Source organism: Chiloscyllium plagiosum, unplaced genomic scaffold, assembly GCF_037043375.1.
Source record: "Chiloscyllium plagiosum isolate Xiang-an unplaced genomic scaffold, Cpla_swu_hap1 HiC_scaffold_31, whole genome shotgun sequence".
Taxonomy (NCBI): Eukaryota; Metazoa; Chordata; class Chondrichthyes; order Orectolobiformes; family Hemiscylliidae; genus Chiloscyllium; species Chiloscyllium plagiosum.
The window spans coordinates 9573563-9586470 of record NW_028270169.1 but is presented as its reverse complement, the minus strand read 5'-3'; the positions used below and the strand labels follow the sequence as shown (position 1 = coordinate 9586470).

General features: G+C 38.7%; 1 protein-coding gene across 2 annotated transcripts in view; it reads left to right on the top strand.

Moving 5' to 3' along the window:
- The window catches only part of LOC122563905 (clathrin heavy chain 1), a 62384-nt gene that overhangs the window by 19231 nt on the left and 30245 nt on the right, over positions 1 to 12908 (top strand). For both annotated transcript variants that reach the window (XM_043718136.2, XM_043718134.2), the window contains exons 4-11: positions 1686 to 1954; positions 2400 to 2561; positions 4172 to 4285; positions 6117 to 6290; positions 8619 to 8816; positions 9216 to 9416; positions 10694 to 10846; positions 12262 to 12384. In XM_043718136.2, coding sequence (XP_043574071.1) covers positions 1686 to 1954; positions 2400 to 2561; positions 4172 to 4285; positions 6117 to 6290; positions 8619 to 8816; positions 9216 to 9416; positions 10694 to 10846; positions 12262 to 12384 — 1394 coding nt within the window. The remainder of the gene's footprint in view (positions 1 to 1685; positions 1955 to 2399; positions 2562 to 4171; positions 4286 to 6116; positions 6291 to 8618; positions 8817 to 9215; positions 9417 to 10693; positions 10847 to 12261; positions 12385 to 12908) is intronic.

The following is a 12908-nucleotide window of genomic DNA, read 5'->3' as shown; positions in this document are numbered from 1 at the left end:
GAGATTTTCTGTACCTTCCGTTCTGTTGCATTTGAAGCAGATTTTAATTACCTTGACAGCCTCTAACCTTAGGCTTTATTTTGGGCAAAACCAGGTGGGGAAACACTTCCTTGTAAGAGATTCTTTAAAGCACAACTAGACAATACACTTTCTGAATTTAATTCAAAATAGTTAATTCCAGACCAGCTAAGTAATTTTTTTGTAAAACCTTAGTTGATGCCAATTTCACTAGCTTTCTGGAAGATCTCCATGTTCTCTTTTTTTAAAAAATGTGGACTTGCTTAAAAGCAGCAGTCTCCTCTCATGCTAATGAAATACCTTGCAATTTTTTTTCTAGAAGTGGAGATTTAAATCTAAACATGGGCTACCAAAGGTTAACCTTAAGCTTGCTTGTCATTATCTAGAATTTGTTTTACTGATCCAATAACTTTGCATTTCTTTACTGCTTTCTTTGTGTATAAGCAGATGGTGAGTTACTTTTAAATATAGACTCTCCTGGTCCAGTTTATAAAGTATATTGCTTTTTGGGTTTTAAGACCAGCATGCTTATATTTCAAACATTCAAGTTTAATGAACAGTTAATCATAGTAAGTTAAAACTGACAAGCCTGTTTTGCTTGTACACCAACTTTTTTACAGCAAAGCTTAAATGCTGAGCATTTCCCCACAATAGAGGGGTTAGAATTGAGTCCATTTTAAAGCTGCTTTTGCTGACTTGAATAGGTGAGTATGAAATGTTACCTAATAGTTTTCTGGCTTAGAGCTTGAAAAGGAGCTAGCAAGTAAAATCTGATCTTGTTAGGATAAGTATCTTAAATTTGAGTTGACATCCATTAATTGATCTAAAATCACGAACTGTCTAAATTTTCAGGCAAGAATGTAGCATTTAGTTTATGAACTGGACCAGAGCCATGAGCTGGAATTTTGTCTTTATTGCTATGTAGTGTTGTGTATAACTGGACACTTGGGATGGGAACAAGGCACAAAGCAGTTAGTCCTTTGGAATTGTACTTTAACTTTATATCTAGGAGCTTTTCACCTTGTTTGAATATGGTGTTCCATTTATTATCAGGTGGAATGTGATGGGGTCATTCATGCTCTTTTGATCCCTGTTTAGGGATGCCTCACATCTCCAGAAGTTAGCAATTTCATACTATCCAAACATCAGATGAATGATATGGAAATTGTATAATCTTTGACTAATTCTCTCAGCTTTTGTGGGGAGAATTGAGTGCTAGTTAAAGATGTTCCCATCCTTAGTGCTGTGTGCTCTGCATACAGATGAATGTTTTTGGTTCAGACCTGCTGCCATTCACATGTAATGCAGTTTTGTAAAAGGTTAGCTTTTTACAAAGCATTAACTGTAGACAGGTACTGTATACCCCTTGGAGTCAAATGGATAACTTAAGTTCTGAGCAAGTTCTTGATCAAAAAGCTAATTCCAATGAAGTTTTAATAACTGGCCAGTCCAGGAAGAAAAATGCTTCCAAGAATGTCCTTGTTTAATTGTGTGGGTCATCAAATCTCCTTAACTTCTATTAGTTTACCTTTTTTTAAGGAATCTTTAATGCCTTTTTAATCTTAACTGTCAATAGGCCAGTAAACCTTGAGGGGGAAAAGGATATGGCAAACTAGTTTTTAGCAGTATCTGTTTTGACTTAATCTTTCAAATTAACTTTTTTACAGCTGGAAAAACACTGCAAATATTTAATATAGAAATGAAAAGTAAGATGAAGGCTCACACTATGGTGGATGATGTCACTTTCTGGAAGTGGATCTCTCTCAATACAATTGCCTTGGTAACAGACTCTGCAGTGTATCACTGGAGCATGGAGGGAGAGTCTCAGCCTATGAAAGTTTTTGATAGACACTCTAGTCTAGCAGGCTGCCAGATCATCAATTACCGCACTGATGCTAAGCAGAAATGGTTACTGCTCATTGGCATCTCTGCCCAGGTATGGCATTAACTAGATGCTTTTGTCATTTGTACTATAAGGCTTTGCCAGTAAGCCTGTTTTGGGATGTGGGAAATGATATTCATTTAAATTGCATTATGCATACTCCAGTGCTGTCAGCAATTGTTACAATCAATGCCTCAGAACAATGCTTGAATGCCTCAACTGGTGGAATAAGCAACAGTCATAATGCTGGCAACCAGCACCTGCCAGGATGTTACTATAAAACATTCTATAAACATTGAACAGCTGGTCTTCTGTTTCCAGCTACTTGAGAAATAGCTAAAATACTTAAATTGCAGGCCCATAAGCTGTCTTTATTGAAATCAAAGGTACTTATAGTAACTAAGGCATATGTCCAATGACTATGTATGGACTTAAACCATGTCTGCAAATGAGATTTGTAGGGACTTCCTAAACATTAATTTTTTTAAATTTTCAACAGCAAAATCGTGTGGTGGGAGCAATGCAGCTTTACTCATTAGACAGAAAGGTATCTCAGCCAATTGAAGGTCATGCAGCAGCCTTTGCGCAATTCAAGATGGAAGGCAATGCAGAAGAGTCAACATTATTCTGCTTTGCAGTCAGAGGGCAAGCAGGAGGGAAGGTAAGCCTACAATTGCATATAGAGGGTAATACTGGCCCCAAAGTTCAATGGGCAAATGTTTTCATGACCTGAGCTTTTTAGTGAAAGCTGTCTCCAAATGCATAAATGCTAGCTTACCATTCAATTTCCTGATCTCCAGGTTGGGATGTTAGCAACATTCGTCATGCTATTGATCTATCAAGATACTTTGTTTAGGTATTTGAATTTAGTTTCTGATACTTGCTAGTGAAAGTGACTGACTACTTTGGCCCACAGCTGCACTGATTAAAGCAAAGGTGAGGGCCCATGGATGGTAACTTCTACCAGCTCCAGAAATCAGTTGGAGATGAGTGGCAATATTTATGTTCACTGTCTAGCCTGTTTAATGCACAGCTACTCATGAGTTGGAATGAACTGTTTGAATAAAGTTGGAGTACTGAGTGGCATAGAGTTGCTTTTTCTGGAACAATTTCAGGCCTAAGCTGTAAATGGAGTTAAAATAACAAGGATTGGTGCTGGGCCCTTGTCATTTATATAAATGGTTTGGATGTGAGCATAAGAGGTATAGTTAGTAAGTTTGCAGATGACACCAAAATTGGAGGTGTAGTGGACAGCAAAGAGGGTTACCTCAGATGACAGGATCTGGACCAGATGGGCCAATGGGCTGAGAAGTGGCAGATGGAGTTTAATTTAGAAAAATGCAAGGTGCTGCACTTTGTGAAAGCAAATCTTAGCAGGATTTATACACCTTAATGGTAAGGTCCTCGGGAGTGTTGCTGAACAAAGACCTTTGAATGCAGGTTCATAGTTGAAAGTGGAGTCGCAGATAGATAGTGAAGGTGTTTGGTATGCTTTCCTTTATTGGTCAGAATATTGAGTACAGGAGTTGAGAGGTCATGTTGCAGCTGTATAGGGAATTGGTCAGGCCTCTGTTGGAATATTGTGTGCAATTCTGGTCCCCTTCCTATTGAAAAGATGTTGTGAAACTTGAAAGGGTTCAGAAAAGACTTACAAGGATGTTGCCAGGGTTGGAGGATCTGAGCTACAGGGAGAGGCTGAACAGGCTGAGACTGTTTTCCCTAGAGTGTTAGAGGCTGAAGGGTGACCTTAGAGGTTTACAAAATTTGAGGGGCATAGATAAATAAGCAAAGTCTCTTCCCTGGGATCGGAGTCCAGAACTAGAGGGCATAAGTTTAGGGTGAGGGGAAAGATGAGACCTAAGGGGTAACATTTTCACGCAGAGGGTAGTACGTGTATGGAATGAGCTGTCAGGATGTGGTGGAGACTGGTACAATTGCAACATTTGAGGCATTTGGATGGGTATATGAATAGGAAGGGTATGGGCCAGGTGCTGGCAGGTGGGACTAGATTGGGTTGGGATATCTGGTTGGCATGGACAGGTTGGACCAAAGGGTCTGTTTCCATGCTGTCCCTCTGACTCTATATAACTTGTAGGTTTATAGTGTATTATTGTAACTATTTTTGGCTTGGACTAGTTGACCTCTAGCTGAATTGTTCTACATACAACTGGTATAAGTTTATTAGTTTTGCAGTCATAACATAAATGTTGTACAGTGTTTTTAAAATTTAATAGATCACTTTCACAACTTGTGCATGTTAATTCTTTACAGCTTCACATTATTGAGGTGGGTACTCCTCCTACAGGAAACCAGCCCTTTGCCAAAAAAGCAGTAGATGTCTTCTTCCCACCAGAGGCACAAAATGACTTTCCTGTTGCAATGCAGGTAACTTGAACATGTGGATTAAAAATATTGATTCTAGATTCATCAAATCAATCAATATAGGATGTGATGCAATGGTTTACACTGCTGATTCAAGGCCATGACACTCCTGCATGCAGGTTGGATCACTTTCTATAAGCAAAGATTGAGTGCTATTGCTTTAGTATTCAATTACCATGCTCCTGCACAACTTGGCTGGCTCAAGTAGACTTAATATGCAACTACCTGTACGTTGGCAGCTGGCATCAGCACTGCCTCAGTGAAGCTCCATGACAATGGATGTTTGCCATATAAACTAGGTTTTAATTTGCATGCCCCACTTAACCTGTATGAACAGCCTGGTATATTGTACTGTGGCTATCCTAAAAGATGGCAAAATTACAGTAATGGATTCCAGCCCACCAATCTGACCTCTATTTGAAATTCAAGGTTGTGTAGGAGTGGCTGGTTAGAAACTTGTAGGATGGAGAGCACCCTTGTCTGAGGCATCCAATTCTGGGTTCACTGACTTCAGGTCTAAGTATAAATCAGTACTAGTAAGTCTTTGTGCAGTGCTGAGGTGCTGGTTTCTACAAATAATTCCCATCACCTACTTGGGTAGATGTTAAAGATCAATTAGTCCCTTGAAGGGGGGGGGGGTATTTTCCTTGATCTAATTTATGAATCTAGCTATCTCCAGAACAGATTGTGCTGCTTGTCCTGTTGTGGGATCCTGTGCACAACTGGCTATTACTTGATATTTTTCAACAATAACTTGCATGTAAAGCACTTCATTAGATCTGCTCTTGAGAAACTTGATCAAGTGCTATATAACTGCATAGTTTCGCATCCATAGAGAAACTTTCTAAGTTTGAATACTTATGCATAGTTTCACTACCTTGATGTTTCTCTGCAAGGTTAAAACTTGTTCCCTAAGCTTGTATCTCATCACCTTGCACAAGCTCTAATCTCCAAGTCCAAAAATTATATGCAAATTTAATGGGTGAAGGGAGTTTGTGACCGATCATCAGATTGTACTAACCTTCCCTTTAGTTTTTTTGTGTAAAGGTGGAATGTTGTTACATGCCTGTGCCTCACTTCATTAAGTCAACAAGGTTCAGTCAGGTGCAGTCTTAGAAATTGTAGTTCAACCAGTCTATTTTACTCCTACACTGACCTGACTTCCCCCTCAGTCTTCCTGTTTTAACATACGTAAAAGCTAATGAGTAACTTCATGCTAGAAAGTGGAAGTGTGAAATGTCATTGATCACTGAATTGCACTTGGCTCCAGGTGCCATTTGAAGTAAATCTAAACTTGCACTACAAAAACAGTTTGACCTGGTTGCTGTGATAAACTTTGTAGTAGCCAGCATGCTGATCAAAATCTAGGTTCCAGGTTGATTTAAAGCAGGTAAGTCTTTGGAGTGGCAGCTACAAATATCCCAACTATCTTCAACTCAAGGCTTCATGCACCATGCAGGCAAATACAGAACAGGCTATGCCATGCTTTGAGGCTAATAGTTGTCAACATAACTATAACCTAGTAACTCGAATGCTCCTGTTAACTTTTACCAAACACTAAGTTTGTCTGTTTAAAATCTTTAGTTGAGATTTGAAGTCTTTCTATGCAAGATTATCCTTGGCACAAATGGATTTTAATTACCTAATGCTTACAACTTAAGTAACAGATGTAATTGATCCCTTGATAGGATACTTCAAGTACTGTGATAAGCTAGTTAAGTGATCTGTGAAAACCGAACCAGACCAGTCTCATAATAGTTCAGTGTGTAGAAACTGAACATTACTTTGCATACCATTTAAGACATTACAAAGTATTAAACTTCTTTCCCTTTAGATAAGTGCAAAGCATGATGTTGTTTTCTTGATCACCAAATATGGATACATCCATCTATATGACTTGGAGACTGGCACCTGTATCTACATGAACAGAATCAGTGGAGAGACCATCTTTGTTACAGCAGGACATGATGCTACATCTGGAATAATTGGAGTGAATAGAAAGGGTCAGGTATGTAGGCATTTAGTTTGGCTGCAAATTTTGGTAGCTTTTGCATGTCTGAATTATAAATGTTTTTAAAAATGCACCCAACATTTAACCTGCAGAAGCTTCTAGTGATTTCAATGTCATTTATTCTTAAATCTGCATCTTAAGTACTCGTGCTTTAGTTTTAAAGTGGATTCAATGCCTGATCTTGAGACTTGTGCTACACCTCAACAGCATGTATGTGCTGCCCCTTTGTATATCCATGAACTTGTGTAAGCTGTCATTTGGCTATGGCCCTCTGCTGCTAGTTCCTGGCACATCCAAGACAGGTGCTTCTTCCAATTAGGTGACAAGGCCTTGTCATGCCATAATTTTTAATATTCTTGGCCACAGCCATTAATCTAGACTGGCCTATTTGCAACTGACCAATTCAACTTAAATATTTTACAATTCCAGCTCTTTACTCACTTCTATTGTTCCTCTTCACTTTCAACATTTTTCCAGATCTGCCTCTACTCTCCAACTCCATGCATCACCTGGTCCCAAACAACAGGTCAGCACATGTAGACTTAATTTGAAGTTTGCTTCAGAATCGATGAAACTTTAAACATCTCTCTCCCTATCGAGTATCAGTTGAACTACTCCGGTTGTGAATTTCAACTTCCAGACCAAAAGTCTTCTGTTTAAGACATCCAATATATCCAAGTTCTTTTGTTCCTATCACATCTGGCACAGCATTCTTGATCACCAGCTATTTTCCTTTGTGGCAATGTAAAGCCAGATCTAATGCTATAAACAGAATAAATTGTTCTGTTTACCAGTAGAACAAATTGCATGTCAATTAACTTGAATTTTAACTAAAACCTGGAATGTTTTTACCTAAGGTGCTGTTTTTCAGTTCAAATGACCCTATTTTGGGTCAGAATCAAGGCTCCAGTTTATGTTGACCTATTAGTATTTACTGTGATCTTGAACTTCAGTTATAATTCATATTGTAAAATTCTGCCTAATACAGCTATTTCCAGTCTGATCCTTCTGCAATCTATTTTAACAAGCTACAAAATCTATGGAGACTCATGGGTCAAGTGGCTTCATCACGAGTGATTCTCAATCTAAAAGCTGTACAATGGCTGTCAGCTTGCATTATTTACCCATAACCTGACCCAGTCTTGATCAAATCAAGTTGTCAACATAAACCTACAGTTGGTAGGCTAACCTGGCTTATTTCAACACCAAACCAGTATGTAGGCTAGAATTTTTCCACTCAACTTGACTTAAGTTGGTATTTAGTGAACCAGCTGTTACACTAAACCTTGTAAGCTTGCTGCCACTTACCACACACAGTTGGCCCATTGAATTGGTGCTGGCTATCCAATCCAGTCAGTGCAAATCCTAATTCATTTTGCTCTGATTTGTGTTCCCAGGTAACTAACATTAGAAAGCGCTTGCCTTCTCCTTGCATCTTGCAACTTTTCAATCTGTACTAAGTCCTTGTATCATATAACAGTTATCTTAAAATTTTAGAATCCTTCAACAATTTAATCTATTCCAGGGACAGCAACCTCTGCTTTTCCAACAGAAGACTATAGCTAGAATTCCCAATCCCTGGAATAATCAAACAATCAAACTCTTCCACATCCTTTCAGTGTCCCTTACAATTTTACCTCAAAGCTGTACAGTTGCTCAGGTTGCCACACTGGTATGTCAGTATCTTCTGTGGCAGTTACTACTGTGCATGGGCTTGACCCTCCAAAAGAAACTAGAGATGTGGGTTGTTCATGTGGCAACCTGAATTAGTCATACTGTTGTGGTCCTGTAAGTTATTTGTTCTAATGACTTCATTCCTATTTTGTGTAGTTTTAGGATTAGAGTTCTTATTGTTGAGCACTGATGCAGTAAACCTGTCTTCTGCCAACAAGGGAATGTATGACTTGTGTGGATATGTCAGATCAATATTGATCAAGATGGGCTTAATCCATATACAAGAATTGCCTATTCTGAATTATTGAATGTTTGAGCCTTTGTAGCATAACAGTTAGATATAAAGACATATAACACTTAGAGCTGGGAACTTGCTAAGGAAGTGTTATGCAGTTTAAGGCACAACAGCATCCCCTGGGCATAAACAAGCAATACATTTTACAGAGACAAGAACTTTGTTCTATCAGCCAACTTTCATTTCTATGGAAAGACACTGATGCCTAAGCAAAACTCAGTTAATGTTTGTCATGGTACTAACAGTTATTCAGTCATGCTATAGTTTCTGACAAAGGCTGCCTAATGTTCCATGAAAATGTCTAGTTGAATTGTTAAATGGATTCTCAAGCTAATGTTTGACTCTTGCTATTTCAGGTATTATCTGTCTGTGTTGAGGAAGAAAACATCATCCCTTACATCACCAATGTGTTGCAGAACCCAGACCTTGCACTGCGCATGGCTGTGCGCAATAATCTAGCTGGGGCAGAAGAGCTCTTTGCTCGCAAGTTCAATGCTCTCTTTGCTCAGGGAAACTATTCAGAGGCAGCAAAAATAGCTGCAAATGCACCAAAGGTAATGTATTAGTGTAGTCTAAAATTGAGTTGACAAGATAAATGTATCCTGAATTGGACCAAAGGTTCATTGGATATTAGATGTAACAACCCAGGTGGGCTTAAAGATGTTGCAGCTCTTAAATTGTGCTAACTGCCTAAAACATGCAAGTATTCATGCAGAAGGTATCTACAAAATCTGACAGTTAATAGCTTAGTATTAAATCAGGAAAATATATTGAACCTATGGCTTGTTTTTGCTTGCCATCTGAACCTTCAGTGTTTCTTTGATTTAGAATGTGATATCTGAAATCCCTTTTGAACAAGGGGACACTTGCCAGCTGAAAGCTTCATCAGGGAATTTTGGCTTGCTTTCAAGTTTGTGCATCTTAATTTTAATGTCCTTTTTTTTCTAAACCAGGGTATTTTGCGCACTCCAGACACTATTCGTCGTTTTCAGAGTGTAACTGCTCAGCCAGGACAGACATCCCCTTTGCTTCAGTACTTTGGAATACTGCTTGATCAAGGACAGCTGAACAAATTTGAGTCTTTGGAGTTATGTAGGCCAGTGCTACAGCAGGGGCGTAAGCAGTTGCTTGAGAAGTGGCTAAAAGAAGATAAGGTAACTGAATTTCCACTTCTGTTCATTCCAGGTGCTCTTGCTTTGTACAATGAAAGCTAAACCTTGCTACTTTAGGATTTAAAATATTAACCTGCTTATGCTTGCAACATGGTCTTGGCAAAAATAAGTGAACTGATCTTTACTACTGTATAACTTTGGATTTTCAGTGTGGGGAAACAAGTGCTCGTGTATTCTCATCCAAATGAGTTCCTGACTTGACCTGTGACTTGAGAGCAATCCCATAAAAAGATGGAATTTTAAATACCCCTTCACCCAAAAACTTGAGTCAATCCTGGCATTGCCAACTCCTCAATCCATCTATTGCTGCAAATTCCTTGTCCTATTTGCCAGCTTCTAAGGCTGAAGCCTTATGGTCTGTAATAGTTTGGGGCCAGATAAGGTTTGACTTTAATCTTTCTGGTAAATTTTAAACCAACTTGGCTCATGCCAATAATTGCTTTCATGCACTTCAAAGGAAGTCTAACTAAATTAAAGTCTCCACTTAAATACATAATGTTGTCTAAAGTATTACTAGCAGCCTCTGAACCTGGAGATAGTGAGGACTGCAGATTCTAGAATGTCAGTTGACCACAATGTGGAGCTGTAAACAGTGCAGCAGGTCAAACTGCACTAATGGAGTGGGAGAATCAGCATTTCAAGCAGGGTCCTTCAGGACTGAGGAAGGGGTTGTGAAAGTGGGTGGGGCTAGTGAAGATAAGTGGGATAGCAACAGGTGGATAAATCTTGGAGGTAAGATTGCTGTGGTGACTAAAGGTATTCACTGGCCCAATTTGCATCATCAAATCTAAAATGTCCATTTTAAAATGTCATCCACTGCATCCGGCTGTCCTTTTAAGTTAAGTGGTCCTTGCAAATATGGAAGGCTGTATGAATCTGCTGCATTTGTCTTCACTTTCACAATCTGTTCAACTCGAGGCATCCATTCTTCCCTGCACTCCAGTATTTAGATTTGTGAGCTCTTGTCTTAACTCGTCTGTAGCAAATCTCCAATTTGCATGTCGACCATATGAACTCCAGCTAATGCATTGTGCTCAACTGATCTTGTTTCATTGGCACCCAAATATTTAATGGGTTAGCCAGGCTTTAGACACTATTAAAACTAATTTGAACATAGCAAGCTTCCACAGGAACAGGTAGCAATGGAGGAAAAGGTGTTAACACTGTTTCCAGTTCTCATTTGTTAGTGGTACAGAACTATCTTAAACTAAAATTTGAACTTGTTACTTTTGTAATGGGCTCAATTGATGTTCCTATAGCTGGAGTGCTCTGAGGAGCTTGGTGATATTGTGAAGTCTGTGGATCCCACACTGGCATTGAGTGTCTACCTGAGGGCAAATGTCCCCAACAAAGTGATCCAGTGTTTTGCGGAAACCGGTCAGTTTCAGAAGATTGTGCTGTATGCAAAGAAAGTAAGTGTTCTTAACATTAGTCCACCATTTAATTTTGATTATTGAGAAGTTATCAAATATAGAACTTGTTAACCTTTTTATTCTGTAAGACTTAGAGCAAGAGTGCTCACCATGTATCTTACTGACCAACTTAATGGAAACTTAAGTTCCAAGCTTTACAAAAACCCTAATTGCACAATGCTTTCTTGGAAGCTCAATGCCAAGAATGGGCTGTAATGACCTGCACTGTTTCCCTCCAGGATCATGACTAGCTTCCCCAGATCTTATCCAATGACCTGAACCTTGTGACAAATCTTTGCCTTGACTGTGCTTAGCTTAAATATCTATCTACATACCTTTTTTCTTCTATTGGGTAAGAAAGCTGAACCCTTAAACATTGTTCAGTCCCCAACCCTTCATTTTGAGACATCTGGTTCTAGATCCTCAATCAGGGCAAACTGCCTCTACCTCCCATTGTATTCAAATGAGATTATCTTTTATCTTGCCATTACTAATTTTGGGAATATTGCATTCCCTTGCCCTGAAGATAAATCCATCTCCCTTAACAAAAGGAGACTGATTTTTCTGTTATAGGATCTTGAGCTCAGCAAGACTGTTTGAACTTGTATTCTGATCTGTTGGAATAAGGCAGAAATGCTACTTGTCTTGCCATACCTAAAATTTTAACTTTTTTAAAAGACTCATAATCTTCCAATGCATCTGCACACCATTACTGCCTAAGTTATTTATATTAAAATGTTAATTTCCCATTACTTTGACACCATTTGCCAGGGTTTGCCCATATCCAATATTTAATGGACTCTACTGCTACAGGAACCTTCAACATCTCATTGCCCCCTTAAATGACATTTTTAAATAGCTGAGACCTAAGCACTGACGAGCAAAAACTAATTGCAACCTGAATTACTTATTGCTACACTTTAGGTTGGAACAATTAAATAGATAAGCAATAATCCTTGCAAGCCACAGTCCTGTAACACTTGCAAATGGTTCAAAAGCAACCATCTGGTATGATTCAGTGTAATTGCAGGAGGTCCACTTATGGTAGGTAGGTAATAGCTTATCAAGATTAACACTTGTGTTCCACACCATCTTTCAAATTCTTTCTGGCTTTAGAGGCAGTCACTGTTCATGACTATCAAGAATACCACCAAGTGCAGGAAAAGTCTGTTCATCCCTGATGTAATCAGAATGGGCCAAATGATCCATTCTTGCTATTTCCTACATGTTCACATTTAAAATGGTGCTTTTGGGTTGTGATCCTGCTTAGTGACTTTTTCAGTCACTAAATCTTGCTGTAAACTCTTCCAAAAATGAAGAAATGTGGTGCAAACCATCTGAATTATGTAGCTTGATGACATTGCATGCTTGGATTTTTATCTTCATTTATACTCTCCTATATGATCTCTACTCAGGTTGGTTACTCTCCTGATTGGATATTTCTACTGAGGAATGTAATGAGGGTTGGCCCTGATCAAGGACTTCAATTTGCTCAGATGTTGGTTCAGGATGAAGAACCTCTTGCAGATATCACCCAGGTAGAACTTTTTTGCTTAAATTTTTCCTAAAACTTTGTCCATTTGCTGCAACTTTGAATGGCTTTGCAAAGGTGAAACCCTTGTTTCTGAACTAAATTCACATTGCCCCAGCTTCTTTAAATTCACTTTTCTCCATTTTTCCTGGAGAAATTTCATTGCATTGAACATGCATGAAGTGTGCCTCTAATGAAGGGCTCTGGGTTGATGGCTATTTTTGTAAAAATTTTAGGTCTACCTACCCAATCTATACTACACGCTCTATGGCCTTCAGTGTATAAGATTAGAATTATAAAATTAGATTAGAATCTCGTGGCTCTGCAGGTACTTGCCGTTGCTGAATTTCCATTTGTGATATGGAGATAATACTATTCTTAGACTTTTTTTGATCAGGAGGCTACAGATTTGATCCATTTTATTGAATTGGATTACTATGTATTAGAGGGTATTTAGTGATATCTCCTGGAAAAGGTTGTAGCCCTGGATTGTCAGAGTGCCTCAGAAGCTGTATATGTCAATGTGCTGTT